This window comes from Pseudonaja textilis, chromosome 17 (genome assembly GCF_049901715.1).
Source record: "Pseudonaja textilis isolate UNSWEBS1 chromosome 17, rPseTex1.2, whole genome shotgun sequence".
Lineage (NCBI taxonomy): Eukaryota > Metazoa > Chordata > Lepidosauria > Squamata > Elapidae > Pseudonaja > Pseudonaja textilis.
In genome coordinates this window covers 6,551,574-6,574,471 of record NC_142006.1, presented here as the reverse complement: position 1 = coordinate 6,574,471, position 22,898 = coordinate 6,551,574, and the positions used below count along the sequence as shown (strand labels likewise).

The 22,898-nt window shown below is 48.5% G+C and overlaps 1 protein-coding gene across 2 annotated transcripts; it reads right to left on the bottom strand.

Annotated features, from left to right (window-relative positions):
- Positions 1 to 2,471: 2,471 nt before the first annotated feature.
- PTPA (protein phosphatase 2 phosphatase activator) lies at positions 2,472 to 21,393 on the bottom strand. 2 transcript variants are annotated; one of them, XM_087914718.1, is made up of 11 exons: positions 21,246 to 21,393; positions 18,782 to 18,882; positions 18,144 to 18,230; positions 16,067 to 16,192; positions 15,402 to 15,519; positions 13,020 to 13,119; positions 12,466 to 12,590; positions 11,049 to 11,220; positions 8,756 to 8,816; positions 3,352 to 3,459; positions 2,472 to 2,912 (listed from the first exon to the last, which is right to left on the bottom strand). In XM_087914718.1, exons 1-11 carry the CDS (start codon positions 21,268 to 21,270, stop codon positions 2,838 to 2,840), a joined length of 1,098 nt encoding a protein of 365 aa, XP_087770844.1. In that variant the 5' UTR covers positions 21,271 to 21,393; the 3' UTR covers positions 2,472 to 2,837. The 2 variants fall into 2 exon arrangements, with proteins under 2 accessions (XP_087770844.1, XP_087770843.1); XM_087914717.1 differs by lacking the exon at positions 8,756 to 8,816 and having other exon boundaries at positions 2,472 to 2,718; positions 2,830 to 2,912; positions 11,120 to 11,220.
- Between the last annotated feature and the right edge of the window lie 1,505 nt (positions 21,394 to 22,898).

Genomic DNA, 22,898 nt, shown 5'->3' with positions numbered 1-22,898 from the left:
GTGGGCTGATATGCCTGAAGAAAAACGCTGGGGAATTCTGGGAGTGGAAGCCCACAAGTCTTAAAAGTTGCCAGGTTTGGAGACCTCTTAAGCTAAACTACTATCCTATCGAATCTAAGAAGAGGTGGTTCGAAAGCCTCTTGACCATCCAGCCGAAGGAACGCGCAGGTGGGCCCTGAATAATATCTGGGGTTAAATAAAAGCTATGTCACGCAGAGAAAAAGGCCAATCCTATTTAATTGAAGGTACAGCTCTCCCGGCGCCGACGACCTCACTCCTTGGTGTTTAGCGGGGGGGGAGGGGGGGGGAAGACGGCCGTTTGGAGGGGGAGGGGGGAGAGGGGAGGGGGTGTCTCCTCCCTGGGGGCTGAGTAGATACATGCAGGGTTTGCAAAAATCCCATCCCCCATCCCTCCCCCATCTGCAAGCTGAAGCTGCCGCTTGCTTTGATCACAGTTTCAAAAGGCAAGTTGGGTTTGTCTTGTGCAGCCATTCCGAGTGCAACTGCAAGAGGCCTGGACTTCTTGGTGTAGAGTAGACCATGGGAAAGCTTGGAAAAGAGACCAGGTAATAAAGAGGAGAATATGTGTAGCTCAGGAGGGGTGTTCTCTGTGCTGGGTTCTTTTTCTCTCTCCTTGCGGACGTTTCATCACCCAACTAGGTTACATCATCAGTGGAAATAAAGGAGTGGGGTTTGCTTCTAGCACTGATGATGTTACTTAGTTGGGTAACGAAACTTTTACAAGAAAGCCACTAAGATGAGAGAGCACCAAGGACCCCACAGTGGTCATTGTCTTCTTCTTCCTCCTCCTCCTCCTCTCTGAAAACCCCACTCTCTCCTAGAACTGATGACATTACTTAGCTGGGTCGTGAAACGTCTGCAAGAAAACCACCACGCTCAAGAGAACACCGAGGATCCCTCAAAGGGATCAGCGGTTGGAATCCACTACTTACTAGAAAATTGCCCTTTCAAGTGACCACCTTCCCTTCTCAAATCAGCCTCAGGCTGGAAATTTTTTTAAAAGGGGGGAAAAAGCGGGGGAGGGGTTTCCTTTAAAACGGAATCAACTGGCAAAGCAGTTTCTTGTAATTCCCCCTCCCCACATTTTGGAGAAACAAGGTTGACAAGTTTTTGCAAGGAGCCAGAAAAAGAAACATAAAAATAAATAAACCTACAGAACTGGTTGACTTAGAATTGGAGGCTGTAGCAGAAATTGCGGATCCCCTCTTTCAAATCACTTGGAGGGTGGGGGAGGCGCAGGTAATATACTCCCCATAAACTTCAACTGAGAGATCTTAAAAAAAAAAATTTTTTTTTAAACTTGATCCGAAAGAAAAATAAACAAATCAGGAATACTTTCATGGAGTTGTGTTTTGGGATTTTTTTCGGGTGGGTGGGTGGGTGGGGGCTGTTTTTTTACCAAAAAGTTTTCAAGGTGTGGGCAAAAGTGATGGACAATATTAAAATTGGTGTTGGGGTGCAGCGTTTCGCCCTTCCTTTGTGTGGAGATCTAGAACTCTCTGGTCCACGTGAAAAAAGGAAAAATCTTAGCCAATCTCTCAACGCACAGAGTTGCTCTTGGGTTCCTCCAGGTGGGATGGAGAGTAGGAGCTGCTCTGGCCACAGATCAAGCTTACCAGATGCCCCTTCTCATCCAACTCAGAGGCTGCCATTGTGTGGAGCAGGGTTTCTCAATCTTGGTGGGTTTTTAAAAGATGCGTGGATGTCACTTCCCAGAACTCCCTCGCCTGCGTGCTTTAGGTTTTGGTGCGAGTGCGACCGTCTTCCCCTGATCTGTTAGGGGTGCTCTGTGTACGCAGATCCTGTGGTTTTAGTTGGCAAAACCTTGTTAACTTCAATCCAGCGTTTCTCAATTTTAAGGTGTATGGATTTCAACTCCCAGAGATCCCCAGCCAGCATAGATATTTCCGTTTTAGCTGTTTCCCGTTTTGTCCGTTTTCTGCCCCGCAAAGAGGCTTCGCGTCTAACCACCGTTCTCTTATTTAGATGTGGGTTATTTTTGCAAATCGTGACGGGGAAGAAGCAAAATTCAAGGAAAAGCAGATTGCACCAGATCTAGGACCCCTGCCGAATTGAAACCGAGCCCAAGGTCAATTTCCAGAACTAGATCTTACAAAGGAGTTAGTCAATTTCACCTTCCTGTCTAGTCAATTTCACCAGGCGCTGAGCAGAATCTGGGACTCTAAATCTGTAACCTTTTCTTGATGTATCCTACCAAGAGATAATGCTTTTTTTTGCTGCTTTTCTCTGAATTTGCCCTTTGTCTGTCCTGAACCCTTCAAACGTGGTTTCCCCAAGTGGAGGCAACACACGCCGGCTGGGGAATTCTGGGAGTTGAAGTCCAAAAGTCTTAAAGTGGCCAGGTTTGGAGATCTTTGTCGAAAGGGATCAGGGCCAAGAAGTGGAAGGATTGGGAAGGGAGCCTTGGGAAGAATGCCAGCACGTCCAGCTTGTCTCTAAGGTTAAAGCAGGTGTATTTCCCCAGCAAAATATACAGCACAGTTCAGAGAGGCAAACCTCCCCACCCCCCACCTTAAGAGCACCAACCACCCTGGGGCAAACAAAAATGGGGTGCAGAAGAGGGGACCATCGTGTGGCCGGAGTCAAGTCCACCTCTTGCCTTTTTGTTTTTGTTTGTTTTGGTTTTTTTGGGGCCAATGCCAGGGTCTTCTTGGACAGTTATGTCCTGCCAGGATCCTGCCGAAAGGAAGGAGCATCAAGGCCAGCGGTGGTTTGGGGTGACTAGGAAGGGGAGCCTTCCCCCCAGTTCTCCAGGGCTCTCCCCCCTTCCGCGGTCCCATCACCAACAGAGCTCCTTAAGGTGCGACAGGCTGGATAGGAAGCAGGCTGCCGAATTTGAAGTGCTGAATGACGGGGAACTTCTCCAGGCACTAGAAAAGCGGGGAAAAGAAACGGAAGAGGGACAGGAGTTTGACATCGGCATCCGTCGTGGTCTGGATTCACCAGGCAAAAATACAGGACCCCCAGGCCTGAGGGTAAACTGGCCCCCAATCACCCGGTGGGCTAAAAGCAGGACTAGAATACACGGTCTCCTGGCTATTGGCCTAACAGTCGCACCTTTCAGGGCCGAGGTGGGACCAGAACTCCCTGTCTCCCACTTCCTATCGCGGTACCCTCACCACCAGACCAAATTATTTCTCTCTGGGCTTTCACGGAAGGTCCAAAGTGACCGGATAAATACCAGCTCTTCACATTCATGGACAGCCTAACCCACTCACTATAGCCTCAAGGTCGGACAGATGTTTGACCCCAAACTAGGACATCTGGATGGAGAGGTCTGGTCCCCCTCCTTCCTCTGCCTTTCCTCACCTCGGCTTTGTACATCCGGATGAGCCCCTGGTTGACTTTGGACCACGAAGGGACGGCGCTGATGTTCCACAGCTGGTTGGAGTGCTCAGGGAAGGGGCCCGTCTTCATCTGGAAGGCAAAAGGAACCCGGGGTAATCTTGAGCCACATCCCCACAACAACCTAGAGCCCACGGTGGTAACCAGCGGTGTAAAAAAAAAAAAAACCACACACGTGGTCCCCCTCAAATTCTATTAGGCATATCTGGAGAGGAGAACATTTAAATGCCTAATGGCGTTTTTCCATTTTGCTGTGGCTGCGCACTGTTGGCACATGTGGGCTTCTTTGAAAGCGCCGAGGAGAAACTGTTGGGAGAAACAGAGAGCCTGAAATTCAGAACAAAATTACAGTACCTGCTGGTCGGCCTAAACTTAATCCTGTTTATCCCAAGTGGAGAGGCCTACACAACGCAGTGAACCAAAACCTAAGAGTTAATCCTCGACTTATGACCATAACTGGAGGGCAGGACAAGAAGTAAAACGGGTGGAAACTAATCAAGGAGAGAAGCAACTTGGAATGAAGGAGAAATTTCCACACAGTGAGAACAATTAATCAGAGGAACGAAGCTGTGGGAGCTCCAACACTGGAGCTTTTCATGAAGAGGTTGGACAGTCATTTGTCTGGAATTGTATGGGGTCTCCTGCCTTGAGCAGGGGGTTGGACTAGAAGACCTCCAAGGCCCCTCCCGACTCTGCCTTTCTCTGATTTATTTCCTGCCTGCCAATCTGCACCCAGCCCAACCCTGCCCACGAGGCCAAAAGACCGGTTCTGCCGGCTGGCTGGGCATCAGAGCGGTTTTGGGAAGGCGGAGACGCCCTGATCTGATTTCTCCAGCAATCTGCGGGGGAGACGGGACAACCCCCCCCCAAAAAAAGGCCGCACACACCCCACTTTTTTCTAATTCCAGCCTTCCTCGTTGCCTGAAACCCTTTTGCAAGAAAAGAGTCGGGTGAACTCGCAAGCGAGAGGCGCGGGAAGTTGTGTGTGGAGGCGAAAAATAAGCAGCCGAGTTACTTTTCCTGGATACGATTCTGGGGCACACCCTTGAGAAGAAAGCTGGCTCTGTCTGGGGGGGTTGGGGGGGGTGGAGAGAGAGAGAGAGAGAGAGAGAGAAGGAAGAGAAGGCTGGGAGGGAATGCAACTCAACTTGCCGGGAGGGAAGTTTCCATGACATCATCCACCACAAGAGCTGCAGCGCCAGCTGAAAAGCTAGCCTGGGAAGTCAACAGACCTTTGCAGGATGCGGATTTTAAAATAACTCACTTCCTCCTCCTCCTCCTCCTCCTCCTCCTCTCTCCAGACCTAAAGCACACAGAACATTCAGACTGCAACAACCCCGCCCCCCCCATGCCAAAAACAATTGGGGAGGGGGGGAGAAGAGGAGAAGGAGGGGGGAATTTAAAATGGGTGGTAGAAGGGGGGGTCGGGGGAGATTGCGTTTTAAATGCACCGAAAATCACTACACTCAGTGCAAAGGTATTTTGGGGAGAAGATTGGCAACACGAGGGGTGGGGGGGTGGAGGGAGGAAAAAATAGGGGATCAGCCTCCTTCTCCCCCTTTCCCCCCCCCCCCTATGGTCAGCCTCCCTTTCTCCACCCTTTTTGTAACAAGGCCCGGATTTCATTTCTGCCCCCCAACAGCTGCAAAAAGTCCCTCGCCTCCATCCTCAAGAGCAAAGAAAAGGACTACTGGTTTCTCCTTGCTAAACCCACAAGGGTTTGGGGGTGTGGGGGGGAGGTCTGGAGCATGAGCACAAATTTGGGGTGGGGAAAGGAAAAAAAATATTGGGTTCCCCGGTATTTGGGCAATCAGCTCATGGAAAAGGCTGTGGGTTGAAAGAAAGCGAGGAGGAGGAGGAAGGAAGGAAGGAACATGAAGTGTGGTTGGGGTTTTTTGGGGGGGTGGGGGATGAGGAATCTCCCATGCCTGCTTTTCAAGCTCCTAGTCCTCAAGGGGTGGGGAATGCAGATTGGTGACCTTTGGGCCAGGATTTATGTGGCTACGTGAAGTGAGTTTTGCCCCCATTTTGTGGCTTTTCTCGCCACGTTTGTTAAGTGAACCACCGCAGTTGTTAAGTGAGTCACACGGTTGTTAAGTGAACCTGGCTTCCCCGTTCACTTGGCTTGTCAGAAGGAACAACCCCCCCCAAACCCCCTCGCCCCAGCAGACTGCGAGCGTCATAAAACTGAACCAGTTGCCAGGCGACCAGATTCACTCAACAAACGTGGGACCAATTTAACAACTGCCGTCACTCGCTTAGTGGCCGCGGCGAGAAAGGCCATAAAATGGGGCCAGCCTCACTTAACAGACATTTGCTTAGCCACAGAAATTCTGGGCTCCATTGTTGTTGAGGACCACACCGCTTTGTACCGCCATCAACCACCATGCATCTCAGGAAGCATCGCAGTTACGGTTCCGTCAACCTGAGCAGGACAGCCGCACAGCTGTGCCAGCCGTGGACCATGGGCCAGGTAGCAGCTTCAAAAGGAGCCCGGGAGGGAAGGTGGGGTGGCATCCCATTTCCAATTTGTAAAGGTGAGAGCTATAAGACTTCCCAGTCAAAAAGGACACCTAACCTCAAAAACATTATCAAAAAAGCCCAACAAAGAATGTTCTTTCTGTGCCAACTCAGGAAGCTCAAAACTGCCCAAAAGGAGCTGCTGATCCAGTTCTACAGAGGAATGACGGAGTCTGTCATCTGCACCTCTGTAACTATCTGGTTTGGCTCTGCAACCCAACAGGACAGACACAGACTCCAGAGAGTAATTAGGACTGCAGAAAAAACAATAGCTACCAACCTGCCTTCCACAGAGGACCTGTATCCTGCACGAGTCAAAAAGAGGGCTGTGAAAATATCTACAGACCCCTCACATCCCGGACACAAACTGTTTCAACTCCTTCCCTCAAAACGACGCTATAGAGCACTGCACACCAGAACAACTAGACACAAGGGGAATTTTTTCCCGAACGCCATCAAATAATTCCCACAACACTGCCCAACTATTTACAAAGTCTGCACTACTATTACTATTAAACTTCTCATAACTCCTTATTGCCCATCCCCTCCCACTTGTGACAGTATGACTGTAACTTTGTCGCTTGTATCCTTATGATTTATATCGACTGTTTCCTAGTATGATTTGCTTATTGTACCCTATGACTATCATTAAGTGTTGTACCTGATGATTCTTGACGAATGTATCTTTTCTTCTACGTATATTGAGAGCATTTGCACCAAGACAAATTCCTTGTGTGTCCAATCACACTTGGCCAAGAAAGAATTCTATTCTATTCTATTCTATTCTATTCTAATTCTAATTCTAATTCTAATTCTAATTCTAATTCTAATTCTAATTCTATCTCTAAGTGGGGAAGATAAAGATAGGCAGGAAAGGTTCATATTTTGAAGTAACGTACGGCTTCAAGGAGATTTTATACATACATACATACATACATTCTTTAAAAAGGAGCAACTGCACTTCTTGGAAGGCCACCTTCTCAGAATGACAGAGCTGGGAAGGGACCTTAAGAGGTCTTCTAGCCTAGCTCCATGAAACCCCACGACATTTCAGACAAATGGTTATCCAATCTCTCTTCTTGAAAACCTCCAGGTGATGGGAGGCAAGCCGTCCTACATCCTCATATTTCCACCGGCAAACAGGTGAGCGCTCACCTTTGCGACGCGGAAGGCGAGGCTGAATTTCAGCGGCCTTCACCCGAGGATGGGAACCAAAGCAGGGGAGGGGGGGGGGGGGGGAGGCCCCAATTGGAAGAAAGGCCAGAGGCAGCGTGAGCCTTCTTAGTCATGCCCAGCCAGATCCTCCAAAGGGAACTGTAGCGGTGACTCATCCAGGCTGCCTTAGTCAGCCAGCCCCCCCCTCTCCTCCCCCAGGTCCCCCTCCCCCGGGCAAAGTTGGTCAGAAGTTTTTAAGTCTTACCCAGAGCGAACCGATGGGTTGGGCTGATCGATATTTTTATTTGTTTATTGGATTGTTGTCCCTCTTTAATGGGGGTGGGGTGGGGGTCCAAAGTGATCTCTCCTTGTCTTTTTCACCCCTTCCTAAATTTGCCTGCCGGCCTCTCGCCTAAGGAGCAGGGTAAAAACTGGACGCACAGCGGAGGGCGTGTTTTGTGCTGAAAATAGGGTGCAGGAAGGAGACCCAAAAACGTGAAGGATGTAGCAGGGGTGGAGAGAGCAGCTCTTTTAATTTAAAGAGGAAAGTAGTCCAGTTTTGTTTCTCTTTGGAAACGGCATCCGGGCTTTTGCGCTCGAAACAGGGGGTGAAAAAATATGTGAAAAATCTGATTTTGGGTTTTGCCAATTGGATTAGTTGGCTGATCTAAGAAATTGTGAGCATTTCACCAAACATACTTTTTTACGTTTAAAAACGTAAACCGCTGAGGTTGTAATTTTATTTTGCACGGAAAATTGTCTTCTCCAATTTTTCTACCACCTTCCTTTGCATTTTAGAAATACAGAATAAAAGAGCTGGAAGGGACCTTGGAGATCTTCTAGTCCACCCCGCTGCTCAAGCAGGAGACCCTATGACATTTCAGACAAATGGTTATCCAATCTCTTCTTGAAAACCTCCAGTGATGGAGGACCCACGACTTCTGGAGGGAAGCTATTCCACTCATTGTGAGGAAATTCCTTCCTTCCTTCCTTCCTTCCTTCCTTCCTTCCTTCCTTCCTTCCTTCCTTCCTTCCTTCGCTTTATTATTTTTACCTGGTGTTTTGCATTTTAAACGATGATCAACTTCAACAGAAACAGTATCTTTTTAAAAAAAAAAAAAGAAATGAAACAGATAAACTTTCCAAAATCATTCAGCGCTTGCAGAAAAGGGCCCTGTGGCCCAGACTAGCGAAGCCTCTCTCGCCTGCCCCTTCCCGGCCAATGACCCACAACACAAACTGTGTTGTCGCTGTGGCTTGGGGGCAGATGGCGGTTTGCGTTTGCGTTCCGAAGGGATGACCTTTCGCGCAGCCTCGGTTAGGAAACCAGAGCTTGGCACCCTGAAACTCCACTCCGCCCAGGCAGGTGGGCATCACCGCGGTGCCAAAGGGACATCTGCTGGAGAGCGGAGACTGGGGATGAAGTGGTGGAGTTTTAGAAAAAGAAGAAGAAGAAGAAGAAGAAGAAGGGGGCGAAAAAGCAAAGAGAGGCAGGGGAAAAAAGAGAGAGAGAGAGAGAGAGAGAGGTAGAAAGAAAGGAGCCGTAGCTGATTCCAGCCACAAAGAAACGAACGAGCTGGGGAGAGAGAAGGATGGAAAGAGAGAGAGAGAGAGAGAAAGAGAGAGAGTCCCGCAGTGACCCCAAGGGAACAGAATGAGTCAGGGTAACCATATTGAGCAGGAAATTACTCACAGACGCTGCGTTCCTGCCTCTCTGTTCCCAAGAGAATCGGCCTTTTGTAAATGGTTCCTCTGTCAGTTGAAAAAAAAATTAAAAGGGGGGGGGGGAAGAGGAGATGGAAAAGGGGCGGGGGGGCGGGAAGGCAGCTGAGCCCAGCACCTTCCTTTCCACGGCTTCCCTTCCAGCCAGGAAGGGCTTAGCATTCCTGCCTCCCCCTCCCATCAAGCCAAACACGCTATGCAAAGCTTTTTAAAATGTTTTATTTTTCCTCTACGCTCCCCTTCCCAGCCCCCTCTTTATTTAAATTATTAAATTGTTCTGTCATAAAAAGGAGTATTCAATTATTCCGCTGCTCTGAAATCGGGAGTTAGCCCTTCATAAAAGTTCCCCAAATTGAGGAGCTGGATTTATTTACCGGCTTGTAAAAAATGATTCGGCCGCCTGTCCTACCTGCAAAATTGAAAGTGGGGAGAGGGGGGCGGGGTGTTGACAAAGGGGGCGAAGAGGACGACAACAACAACAACAACAACAATAATCTTTGCATTGCATGTTTGGGACTCAGGGAGGGGAAAAAAAGGCAGGAACGCTAAACCCTTCTTCCTGCTTTTTTTTTTTTTTTTTTTCAGGCGTGGAATTTGTGAGTGGGAAGGCAAATCGACTTCTGGCCCAAGATTTGGGCCTGTTCACTGACCTCCCCCACCCCACTCCCCACCCTGGGGGGGGGGGAGAGGGGGGTCGTGGAGGCCTGGTTTGGAAATGAGGCCAGAGGGGACCCCACAAGAGACAGGGAGATGCTCTCGCTGAACAAAGGAACAAAGCCGGGGGCGGGAAGGAAGGAGGCTGCCTGGGAACCGAAGGGCTACGCTAGAGGGGGGGGTGGGGGGGTGGGGTAGAGAGAAACAAGGGAGGCTGTGGGTGGACTGTCATGGCCCCCACCCTGAGGGGACTCCTGTCCCTCTTTCAGGGATCTCCAAACGGCAAAGCTGCCCTGTTCTACGGAAGGCCTGAAATGGGGTCGTAGAACATAGAATCCCAGGGCTGGAAGGGACCTTGGAGGTCTTCTAGTCTACCTCCTACACCACTTCAGACAAATGGTTATCCAACGTCTTTTTAAAAACTTCCAGTGTTGGAGCATCCACAGCATCTAGAAGCAAATTGTTCCACGGATTAATTGTTCTAACTGTCAGGCAATTCCTGCTTAGTTCTAGATTGGATCTCTCCTTGATTCAGTTTCCATCCGTTGCTTCTTCTCCGGGGCTTTCAGGGGCTTTGGATTTGACCCCCACCCCTTCTCTGTCACAGCCCCTCAAGTACTGGAAGACAACTATCATGTCCGTTCCTAGGCTCAATTATTAGAAAAAAAAAAAAAAAGGCCTTGGTCCAGATGCCCACCCTACTGGCCATCATGGCGGAAACTAGAAGGAGAGCGAGAAGTTTCTTGGCTAGCAGCTTTGTCCAGTAGAAGACATCTGTTGTCCATCCAACGAGAGTTTCCTTATTGGGTAAATCTGCTGGAATTTGCGATCTGCCCCACCCATTATGCAGCTGTGGGCTATGCGCTCCCTTATCTGACCGTCCCCCTAGGCGCCCACATCTCCAAAGGCCACACCCCCACATACCATGACATCACCCTTCTCCTCCCCTTCAGATCCATCCTCCCTTCGGCTGAGATTCGGAGCAGAAAAACAAAACTCCCCTTCGGCCATGCTGTGGGCGCTGTAGTTCCACTGTTCTGCCCCTAGGGGGCCAATATTGCGCTGGCACGTGACCCTGGGCCCTACGGCATCCGCCACAAAGACCAGCCAGTTGCCAAGCGCCTGAATTTTGACCACGGGACGGTAGGGATGCTGCAACCATCACGAGCGTGAAAAACAGCCCAGTCGTTATTTCCAGTGCCATCCTAAACGTTGAATGGTCACTAAACGAGCAGTCGTAAGTAAGCTGTAAATTGAGTGCCTGCTGTCCCGCCCTCTTAGGCAACGCAGACAAGGCCAAACCCCGGTTATAAGAATAAAAAGTGGGGCTCTTGCAAAAGCCAAATCTTTTTTTTTTTTCCCCATAAAATCAAGAGAGCACTAGGTGGAGCTGCAAGAACACAATTGGCGTCCAGTCCACAACTGTTTCCAAGCTTTTAACGGGCTTCTTTGAGGTGGCTGCAAAAATTGGGCCTCCTTCCAGGATACAAAACTACCGGCTGGTCCTTGGCTTACAGCCATGCAGTGTCCGTCACAACGGCAGTGAAAAAAGCGACCGTTTTCCACGCGCACGACTGTTGCAGCCTCCCCTGTGGTCACATGATCGAAATTCGGACGCTTGGCAACTGACACGTACATGTGACGGTTGCAGCAAGGAAGGCAAAAAATATTCCAGCCTCACCTCTGTGATGAACCGGATGCATTCGAGGAACATGTAGTCCTTGTGGTGCTCGTTCACCACCTTCTCGTCCACAAAGTGCCGAGGTTCCAGGTTGGGGTGATCTAAAGAGAGGATCTTTTCAGAGCGGCTGGGAGATCGACCCCCGGAGCCTGGCAACGCCCCTCGGCTCTTCAAAACGGGCCCTGAAGAGCTGAACAGGGCCGGAGACCTTGCTTGACGGCGGAGGGGGAAAAAATTATCCTCTTTTCGATACAGGCAACCCTTGACTTAGAACCATTCGTTTAGCGCAGCAAAAAAAGCGCCTGTTTTTTCACTTCAGACCATTGGCAGCGTCCCCAGGGTGCTCGGCAACTGGCATGTAGTTATGACGGTTGCAGCGTCCTGGGGTCAGGGAATCTCCTTTTGTGACCGTCCAGGACAAGCAAAGTCACTGCAGAAGCCAAATTCACTTAACGACTCTGTTAACTAACAGTGACACTTAACAACCGTGCTGAGAACGGTTGTAAAATGGAGCCGAACTCAAGTTAACGACTGTCTTGCTTTGCGATGGAAACTTTGGGCTCAGTTGTGGTTGTAAGTCAAGGACCACCTGTATGGAGGGAACCTGCCTACTGGAGAAGGCAGAAATCCTGTTGATATGATAGCCGGGGGTGTAAATCTTTCAAGCCTCTGCTTTCCGCTCCTTGGAGCCCACAGTCCACATTTCTCTGGCAATCCTGTTTTCTAAACTTCCAGGTTTACCTAACAGTTACACAGTAACTTGAGGACCCTGAGCCAGTCCCTCTCTCTCAGCCCTAAGAAGCAGTGACAAGCCACTCCAGAAATCTTGCCAAGAAAACTGCGGGGACTGATAGTAAATAAATACCCTTTATAGCCTCTTTAAAAGAAATGGCAGCAAAAAACATAATTTTTCCCAAAGAGGAAGAAAAAGAAAGAAGAAAAAGAGAGAGAGAGACAGACAAAGAAAAGAAGAAAAAAACAGAGAGAGACAGAAAGAGAAAAGGGGAGAAAGAGAGAAAGAAGAGATAAAAAGAGAAAGAAGAGAAAAGAGAGAGACGAACAGGAGAGAAAAAGAGAGAGAGAGAGAGACAAAGAAAAGAAGAAAAAGAAAAAGATACAGAGAGACAGAAAGAGAAAAAAGGAAAAAGAGAAAGAGAAAAGAAGAGAAGAAAAAGAAGAGAGAGAACAGGAGAGAAGGAGAGAGACAAAGAAGAGAAAGAAAAAGATACAGAGAGAGATAGAAAGAGAAAAGGAGTAAGAGAAAGAAAGAGAGAAAGAAAAAAAAGAAAAGAAAAAGAGACGAACAGAAGGAGAGAAAAAGAGAGAGAGAGAATATCCCCGCTTACCAATCAACTGAGAGCTCCCCCAAATGAAGGGGAGGAACTGAAAGTCATCCAGACCCCAGACCCCTTGACTGCCAGCTGGCTCCATCCGATAGGTTTTCTGGAGTTTCCGCATCACTTCTAAGTACCTGAAACCAAATCAAATGGGACGGGTCAGGATTATGCAGCAACTCAACCTCTGATTATCCCAGTCTACTGGACCGCTGACTCTCCGACGCGGCCATGAAACAAGCCTCGACATGAACTCAATGGAAAAGACACACACACCCCAAGCCACCAGGAAGAATAATGGAATGACTGGAAGCAGAAGGAGAATCTGGGGATTTGGGATCTCAATCAACGTCGTAGCACGGGCAGAGCCTGGGGGTTGGACTAGAAGACCTCCAAGGTCCCCTTAAATCCCTGTTATTCTAGGTTCTCTGTTCAGATCTTCTGCCTCTCCCCTTGCACAACCAGCCAAGGGGGAGTGTGCGGAAATGAAACGGTCCCGGCTACCTGACAACTTGCTCCAAAGCGGCGTTCTCAACTTCAGGGGCTTTGAGATGCGTGGGCTTTACCTGTTGAACACCTTGAAGACGATGGCCATCTGATCGTCCAGCCGGAGGACACCGATTTTGCAGAGGCAGCAAAGGAAGGCAGCGAAGGCCGCTTCGTGGCCTAGGGAGGGAAAGGAGACGCCCAGGAGGAAGAACAGTTTGGTCTAGTGGTTAAGGCTACAAAACCAAGGAGGCGGTGAGTTCGAGTCTGGCCTTAGACGTGAAAGGTGGCTGGCTGACTTTGGGCCAGTCCCTTTCTCTCAACTGAGCCCATCTCACAGGGTTGTTGTGGAGGAAAGAGGAAGGAGTATTAGGTATGTCCAGCACCTTGAGTTATTTGTAAAAATAACAAAGGTGAGATTGAAATGAATAATATATAAAAAATAGAAAAAACGTCCAGGCTTAAAAAGTGACCCTACCTCTCAGCCACTTCAGGTAGGAACTCTTTCAAAACTCTTTATTTTGAGACAGAAGGTGCTTTGGGAATTCCAGGTTTCCCCCAGGAATTCTGCCCTCTGTCTGCATGAAAGTGACCGGTGTGTTTTTCAATCCCGGCAACCTTAAGATGGGTGGATTTCAACTCCTAGAATTCCCCAGCCAGATCCTATTTTATTGTATAACTGCATCCAGAAGGCAGGAAGTAACTTTTTCATGTTACTTTTCTACGTTTGTTTCGTTCCTGTGATGTATGCATCACTCTTTGAACTTTCACTACATCCCATTCAGGTTGTAATTTTGTATTTTAATTATGTACTTTCAAAAGCTAGTAACAAAAAGTTAAAACAAACATTCCAAATATTTAAGGAGCCTCTGCATGGGTGCAAATACATGGAGCTAATCTGGGCCTGTGAGCCCCAGAGTACAATTTAATGTTTCCAGAAAACTCAAAAAAGCCTCCACATAATGCAGTTAAACCTCGGTTTAGCTCTCTCTGCTGTGATGTCACACAAAATCACAATCCTGTTTGTGGGTCAGGCTGGCTGGAACTGAATTGCTTCTGCATTCAGGAAAACTAGGCTGGGCAAGAGCTATTGTAAAAAGTCACAGCAGAAGGAAAAGTGACTTTCATGTGCGAATATCTCAAGTGGGTTCCTAATCCCTCCAAGCTAAACTGAGGTTCAGTTCTGAACTACCAGGAACAAAACAGGAATTGGAGCTAAAGGTAACCAGGATGACAGTGCCGACTGGTGGCTGATTGCGGCTTTACTGCAGGTTCTCCGGCAGTCCTGCAGTCTTGAATTTTTCATGCTTTTTTTTTTTTAAAAAAAAGGATCGACTAGCTTTCCAAAAGTTCCTTCTTCGGCTCAGCAGCAGCAGTAGCTGTTTTAAAGTTATGTTGCTAGGTTGCATTAGCAGTTTTGTGGAGTTTCTTCTGGGAAACTTTACAGAATGCAGAACAGAGGAACAGACAGACAGACAGACAATCAGAGTTGGAAGGGACCTTGTAGGTCATCTAGTCCAACCCCCTGCCCAAGGAGGAGACCCTATACCATTTCAAAAAGATGGCAATCCAATCTCTTCTTGAAAGTCTCAAGTGATGGCGTTCCCACACCTTCCGAGGGCAACTTCTGTTCCATTGGTTCTCACTGTCATTAAGTTTCTCCTCATTTCCAGGTTAAATCTCTCCTTGTTCAGTTTCCATCCATTATTCCTTGTCTGGCCTTCGGGTGCTTTAGAAAATAGAATCGAGTGGGAGGGGACCCTGGAGGCCTTCTAGTCCAACCCTCTGTTCTGAGCAGGAGATTCTATACCGTTGGGGCAAATGGCTGCCCAAACCTCTTCTTAAAAACCTCCAGGGATGGAGCGCCCACAACTTTCTAAGAGTCAGAGCTGGAGGCTACCGGGCAAAAAATCCCCCAAACCCTTGATTTAATTTTGCCATGCTGTGCCCGTTTTAATCGGGGGCTGGCATTCCAAGACGCAAGGCAGAAACTGCCCATCTTCTTAAATCACCCATCACCATCATCTCTAACTATGATTATGGCAGATTAGCTGTGGCTTATGGCTTCGGCACACGCCTGTAGTTTTCAAATGTAATTCCGCTTCCCCGGGTCATTTTTTCAGTGTTTAAAAAGAGCGCTATTTTCAACTTTTGGATAACAGGGAGGATGCTTGGCAATGAAACATCTGCAAGGAAACTGCCATGCTTGGAGAGCACAGAAAGTCCTCCCTCTCCCTAATCCCCACCGTTACCTAGCTGGGTCATGAAATGTCTGCAAGAAACTCACCCTGTTCAGAGAGCGCCAAGGACCCCATTACTCAATGCCCACGAAGCCATCTGCCCCGCTGAAGGGATGCCCTCCCAGGCCAGACACCCACCCACTCCCCTCATCCCTGGGAGCCAACCGGAGCTGCTTAGAAGATGGGCGACTACACAAATGCTTTAAATCAACGAACAGATACCTGTGCCATAGTCGATGCGAGTCGAATTGCCAACAGACTCTTTCAAGTACGCTGCCACCTCGGGCACAGCCTCAGCTTGCTGTCTGGGGACGACAGTGGCAACCAAGGACTCTGCCCCCTAAGATTTAGCCACAATCGAGCAGTTAGAGACCCCAGCATTGAAATCCAGGCCGGAGAATAAATCTACAAGCCGAGCGGGCCCCCCCATCCCCCCATCCAGCTATTATTATTGACAGAAAGCCAACCCCAAGCAAATGACTTCAAATGTGGACTTCAGCCCCCAGCATGCTATTTGGCCGTGGCTAAGGCTTCTGGGAAACGGAGGCTGGGAAAGAGATCATGTGGCCGGTTGAAGAATTCTGGGAGTTGAAGTCCACAAGTCTTAAAGTTGTCAAGATTGGAGGCCCCTGTCCTAAGAGAATGTAAGCTGGCCACGAGACTGGAAATCCAGGAGTATAAGCTCATGCAATAATAAATCAGATTTTTTTTTAAAAAAAAATCCTTGTTTTGCACTTTACGGGTTAGACTAAATGGCCTCTAATGTCCTAGTTTACAACTCTGGGAGTCTTTTCGGCCTAAACTGACTGGCAAAGGCAGGCTTACTTCTGACCCTCTCTCCATGGGACCCCCTGCCCCGTCTCTGTCAGCCCTTCCTCCCAACCTACCTGGTCCACTTTTGCATACCACGTCCGGAAAGCTTTGTTCCCGAAGCGAGAAGGCTGATCCACGGGGGGCGTCTCATCGATCCACCGATCCAGCGTGTTGAGGAGTGTGACCAGCTTTTCGATGGGCTGTTGGGAAGAAGGTACAGCTGTCCTATCAGCCGGCGGTTAGCAAGCCTTGAAACGGAATTCACACAACGTACCCTGTTCTGCCAAGTTTACCGCTTTATAAGGTGCCGGAGAGGCCACGCTTGGAAGGCTGCGTGCAATTTTGGTCACCACAGTACAAAAAAAAAGATGCTGAGGCCCTGGAAAGTGTGCAGAGGACTGCAGAATAAATTCTGCCTAAATTCTCATTTGCAACATTGGATTATCTGAAAGGGGGAGGAGGGAATGGAGGAAAACCCAGGGGATGGGAGGCAGACATTGATCTGCAGCCGGGGGTGGAAAATGAAACCCAAGGAAGTTGTCTTGGAAAACGGCAAGGAGGACAATCGCCTGCAACTCAAATATTCATGTTTGGGAGGTCAGGATAGGAGGATTTCCTTCCTTCCTTCCTTCCTTCCTTCCTTCCTTCCTTCCTTCCTTCCTTCCTTCCTTCCTTCCTTCCTTCCTTCCTTCCCATCTTCCCTGTTTCCTTCCCCCCACTTTTCCATGTTTTCCCCTTCTCATCTCCCTTCCTTCTTTCCCTTTCATCTTTTTCCTTTCTGTTCCCTTCCCGTTTTCCCTTCCTTTCCCTTTTTCCTTTCTTTCTTCCCTTTCTCCTTTTCCCTTTCATCCTCCTCCTTTCATTTCTCACTTTCTTTCCTCTCTTTCTTTTCTCCCCCCCCGTCACTTTCCTTCCTTCCTCTTTCCTCAATCCTCCCCTCTTCCCTCCTTCCTTCCCTTCCCTTTATGTACTGAAATCCTAGGCTCAATTAATTCACCGGACCTTTCCCCTCTAAACGTACAGAAGCCCTTGGGGGAAAAAAAAACCCTAGCATGGAAAGGTGGGGAAGAGAGAAGACGGCGAAGGAGAGAGGACAAAGATAGCAGCGGTTCCCTTGACTTTGCCAGAGGCGGCTTCCTTCGTGAGAAATCCTCCAGGCCCTTGGGCCAAAGTTCGACCATCACTCAGTCTGCCATGTCAGGCGGGAAACTGTCAAGCCCACCAATTTTCCCAGCCCTTCAAGCATGAGCTGTGATGGGAAGGAGGCCGGGGAAAGGAGGGGGCTGCAATTCAACCAGCGCAGCTGCAGGGCACGGCGTGCAAACCAGAGGTAAAACACGACTGAGCAGAACCAGCGTGAACTAAGACTTGCCACCGACGTCGAAAGTAAATTTTAAACGTTCTGTTCAACGTGTAAAAGCCAGAAAAAAAGTCAAGAAAACGACCGGTCCACTGATGGGGGACACACGGCGAGGAAGTGATGGGCAGCAGGGAGAAAGGTTTAACCCTGCAAAAACTGGAACGGGACGGGGGAAGCGTTTGCCCTCAAAGAAGGTTCCACCTGCAGCCACAGCTCTGCTCCTAACCTTGGTTCAAAGCTCGGAGCCCGAACACAACCAGTTTCTGAACCGTCTCCCGTTTCAATCGGTTCAAAAGCCCCCTTTCACCGAAGGCCCCGGCTGCCTCGGTGTCATTAGCGTACGGGAAGGGTACGGCTGACGTCAGCCTCCCCCAGGGACAGGGCACCCCAGATGCCTTGGATTTCTCCTTAATCAATTTCTGCTGTGCCTGGATTAGCAGCCGAGATTGGTTTGCCTGCTGATGCGGCCGCTCAGTCTGCCTGCAGCTGAGATCCTTACGGTCTTCCAAATCTCTCTTTCAAGCAAAGGAAGGGGAAGTAGAAATCCCTCCTTCCTTCTCCCTCTCCTTCCTTCCTCTCTCTTTCCCTCCAAGGAAAGGAAGAAACGGGAGGCGGTTTGGCCTGGTGGTGAAGATATTTGGTTCCGGGTGCGCCATCACTGGAGATTTTCAAAAACAGACCGGGAAACCATTGGACTGGGGTGGCATCCCATGAGCAGGGGGGTTGGACTAGAAGACCTCCAAGGTCCCTTCCAGCCCGATGATTCTGTGAGAGACCGGAACAAGGCCTACCTCCGAGACTTTATATTCGCTGGTCAGCTTCTTTCCCTTGATTCCTTCGTTCAAGGTGAGAATGAAGCCCATGTAGTCCGCATACGCCTGTTTAAAAACACACACATTCACCCCGTGTAAGAACCAGCCACACAGGTAGGCCTCAACTTACTACAGTTTATTGAGGGACCATTCAAAGTTACAACGGCACTGAAAAACCTGACTTATGACCATTTTTCATACTTAGGACCGCTGCAACATCCCCATGGCCATGTGATCAAAATTCAGGCGCTTGGCAATAGGCTCATATTTATGACAGTTGCAGTGTCCCCCGTTCCCTTTTGTGGAAGCCAGATTCACTTTCTAACTGAACAACTGCAGTGATTCACTTAACAACTGAGGCGAGAAAGGTTGCAAAATGGGGGAAAACTCACTTAACCAGTGTCTTGGTTGGCAGCAGAACTTTGGGGCTCAATTGTGGTCTTAAGTCGAGGACTACCTCTATACCAAGGGACTCCTCCCTGAGAGGTTGGCTTTCTACTTGCAGGGAACAGCCTTCGCAATTGTCACTGCTCTCTTTTAAGGCCTGGAAGTGGCTTTGAGGCTCCTGCATCAGCTGCCAGAGCCAAATGATGCCAAGCAAAGCTTTTTGCCCCTACCTGAGACCGCTTCCACTTTGCCATGTCAGGAACCATGTTGATTTCCTTCCTGGGGATCATGAACGTTTGGGACGGAGGAGGCTGGGTCTCCTTTGAGGCCTCTGGAAGAGGAAAAAGCAGATCAAATCACAGCAGCTCTTGGAGAGTGTCAACTTCCTTCAGGGGAGGAAAACCTCTTTAGAAGGTTTTCGAATCCGTCTCTCAGTCGTACTGTTTGCCTAAGTGAGATGGAAGGGAAGTACAGTCCAAACGCAATAAATGCAGGAGATTAAGTGTTATCACCCAGGAGTTAAAATCCTTAGGAACCCTGCTTTCTAACTGTTCTGATGATTAAATCTGCAGGCAGGCAGAGATAAATAACCCTGTGGGTCCAGATGAAGTCAAGTGAAAGTTGCATTTCACCGAGGAAATGTTTTAGGCCTCTTAACAAAGAGAAGAGAGAAAAACGAAATTAAATCACTGCAAACCCCGACATTTTGCAGACACCCCCTCTCCCTTTTCAAAATGACACGCTTCCAAAAAGCAGCAAAGAAATTTGGCAGATTTCAAAGGAGAGCCTACACTAGTGTTCCTGAGATTGGAGCCGCAGAGTTGAGTGAGAAATGAACAATGATTAGCTGGAGTGGCAGCAGGATTCCAACTGGCTTCCTGGCCTCGGTATGCAGAACAACAGACTTGAAAGGGACCTCCAAGCCCTTGCTCGGGCAGGAAAGTGGCAAAAGAAAGCAAAGAATAAGCCCCTTTGGTACAATCCCAAAACATCTGAAGCATCACTTGAACACCCTCAGCATTGACCAAATCCACGTCGGTCAATTGCAAAAGGGAGCTTGATTTAGAACAGCCTAACATCCTGCAACTTAACGCCCTCAAACAGCATCCGCCTATGACTCCAAAAGTGGCCAAAAATGCCAAATCCAGTCTGAACTGAAGTGGCTGCACAATGAATTATTTGATTTATAATTTATTATTTGAACCCTTGAACACCATCATCATTGGCAAATTCATCACCAGTCAATTGCAAAAGGCAGCTTTATCAGCAGCGGCTTACATCCTGCAACGATATTTGCAACCCCATCAAACAGCCACATCTGCCCATCCCAGGTTCTTGGGAAGGTCTCCATAGGTGGACAACAATGCCAATTCCACTCTGAACATCTGGCTGACGGTGCAGTGGGCCGTCATAATTCGTTACCTGAACATTTGAACAGTACCAGCATTGACAAATTCACCGTCGATCAATTGCAAAAGGCAGTTTGATTGGGAACAGCTTACATCTTTATATCTGAAATACTCTCAAAGAGACACATCTGTCGAGGCCAGGAGTCTCCAACCTTGGCAACTTTAAGACTTGTGGACTTCAAACTCCCAGAATTCCTCAGCCAGCTTTGCAGAATTGAGGTCCACAAGCTTTGCTGGCTGAGGAATTCTGGGAGTTTGAAGTTCACAAGTCTTAAAAGTTGCAAGATTGGAGGCCCAGTTGCTTGTTAATAAGTGAATAAAATGGTAAATCCAGCCTGAACATTTGGGTGACTGTGCAAGGAACCGTAACAATGTATTATTTGAACATTTAAATTCTATCGAGCATTGACAAAAAACCCCTACCAGTTAATTGCAAAAGGCAGCTTTGCTTGGAACAGATTACAGGCAGCCCTCAACTTACAACACTTCACTTAATGACCGTTCAAAGTTACAGCGACACTGAAAAACAAGTGACTCGGGATTTTTCACACTTATATCACTAATTGCAGCACCCCCACCCACCGCCACGGCCAAGTGATTTACATTCGCACGCTTGGCCACCGATTCACACTTATGACGGTCACTGTGCACACTATCCCCTTTTACGACCTTCGGACAAGAAAATTCAACAAGGGGGGGGGGGAGGGAGGAGAGCCCGGTCCCCTTAACAAGCTATGTTAGCAATTGCAGCGCTGGGTTCTCTTAGAAACTGCGGCAAGAAAGGTTGTAAAACGGGGGGGGGCAAACTTCGCTGGACTCATGTCTCACTTAGCAACAGAAGTGCTGGGCTCAATTGCGGTCATAAGTCGAGCACTCGCCTATATTCACCTCATCCCACCAGAACCTACACACACACACAGACACCCCAGGGATAAAAGTGGCAAATCCCTGCCTAAATCTCTGGCTGGCTGTGCCAGCAACCCTTATCCCAAGCCTTGTTATTATGGGATGGAGCCCTTCCAGGCCGGAGCCTCGCCCCCTCCCCACACAAGCCCCCACCTCAGCCGAGATAAGGCTCCCTCACCCATCATTTTCTCTCACGGGGGTGTTTCTCTTCTCCTTCAGAGACTTCCCAGGCTCAACCGCGAGAGGTTTACGACGACCCTGCAAGGTAGGCCGTCCTTCCTCTTGAGAGGGGAGGCGGGTTCGCCTTCCCCCGTCCTGCCCCGCTGGAGGCCCGGAGGGGGCGAGGGAGGTTTTTATCTCGGGGCTGGCCCTTCCTTACCTGGGTGTCGCTCGCTCTCGGCCATCTTCTCGGGACTGAGGAGGAACCGTCGCCGCCGCCGCCGCCGCAACCTTGCAGCCCTCACCACCTGACGGCGCTGAGGAACCGCCGGCCCACCATATTTGAAACGGGCAAAGCCGGCGTCGGCGAATAGGAAAGCGCGAAGTGGAAGCCGGGGCGGCCATGTTTGTCAAGGGCCACGCCCGACTTGGCCCAGGGCGTCAAACGGACGACGTCGATTCGGCCATGTCGGCGAAGGGCAACGAAGCCTGCCAGGGAGAGGAGGACGCGGCGGGCAACAGTTACTACTCTAAGCCGGTCCTGCGTCGCGCGCGCGCGCGCATTGACGTTACCGCGTGCGCTTGTCTCGGACGGTGGGAAAGCCGGGGTGCTACAGGGGTTCGGCCTCTAGAGGGCGCTCCAATGATGCTGATAATTTTATCTCACTTTTAATTTTGTTATAAAACTCAAGGCAGCGAAGCCCAGATTTATATTATATTGTATTGTATTGTATTGTATTGTATTCTATTCTATTAATCATATCATATTATAATATATTATCAATATATTATTATTATATTACAATATATATACATTACATTACATTTCATTAAAGCATAACATAGTATTATAGCATACTGTCCTATTTCTATTCTATTCTATTCTATTCTACTCCAAATTCTAATTCTACATTAATTACATCATACTATAGCATAATACTATTCTATTTTCTTTATATTATATTTTATTGTATGACGGTTTAATTTGCAAGCCACCCACTCATTAGTTGGGATGGGCAGCTACAGAAATTGAATAAACAAAACAAACAATTTCTTTTTTATGCATTTATTCCTTAGGCTTAGATTTGGCTTTTTCACAAAAAAACACATTAAAAAAATGTATCGCCACTATGTCTATGCTGCTCTAATCCCAAGCTAAATATTTACTGAAATACATGTTTAAAAAATACTATTATTTTGTGATTTTCAATTGGCTCCTATTCTTTCATTCCGTTCAGTGCCCAGAAAAGACTGGAGCAATTAGCAAATGCCCACTTAACATAAAGTCACCAAGGTGGAAAAACACCAAGCTGGCAAAACATTTAGAATTCCTTTAGGCACAATGTTTAAATTGCATAAACCGCCCTTTATTAAGATCCAGAGACAATATACATCCCCCTTTCAGGGGAAAAAATAGCCAGGGTTTGTCTTAATCCCATCTTTAAACTGTTTATGCTCAGTCTGGCTTTGGTTAATGAATGAGTCATATCGATTTTTTCAACTTTGTGTTGACTTTGGCAACCTGCAGCGCAGACAATCTCTCAACCCTCTTTTTATCTTTGACCCACACGAGAGCTGCCTTCCTTGCCAGCTTTCATCCTGGTCCTGTTTGTCTTTTGGCCATTCCAACCGCCCATCCTCCTCCCCAAGATTTTTTTACCCATAATCCACATCCCTGAATGTTCATCTCTTTAACCGGGAGTCCATCTTTTGCTTCCACCCTTGTGCTTCTTCCTTGTTTTACACTTGGAACCTTGTTTCTCAAGTTAGCAACTTTAAGACGGGTGTACTCCGTCTCCACAAATTCCCCATCCAGCATGCTTTAGGTTGGGTGGATTTCCAGGAGGCTTCCTGGGGAATTCTGGGAATCCAG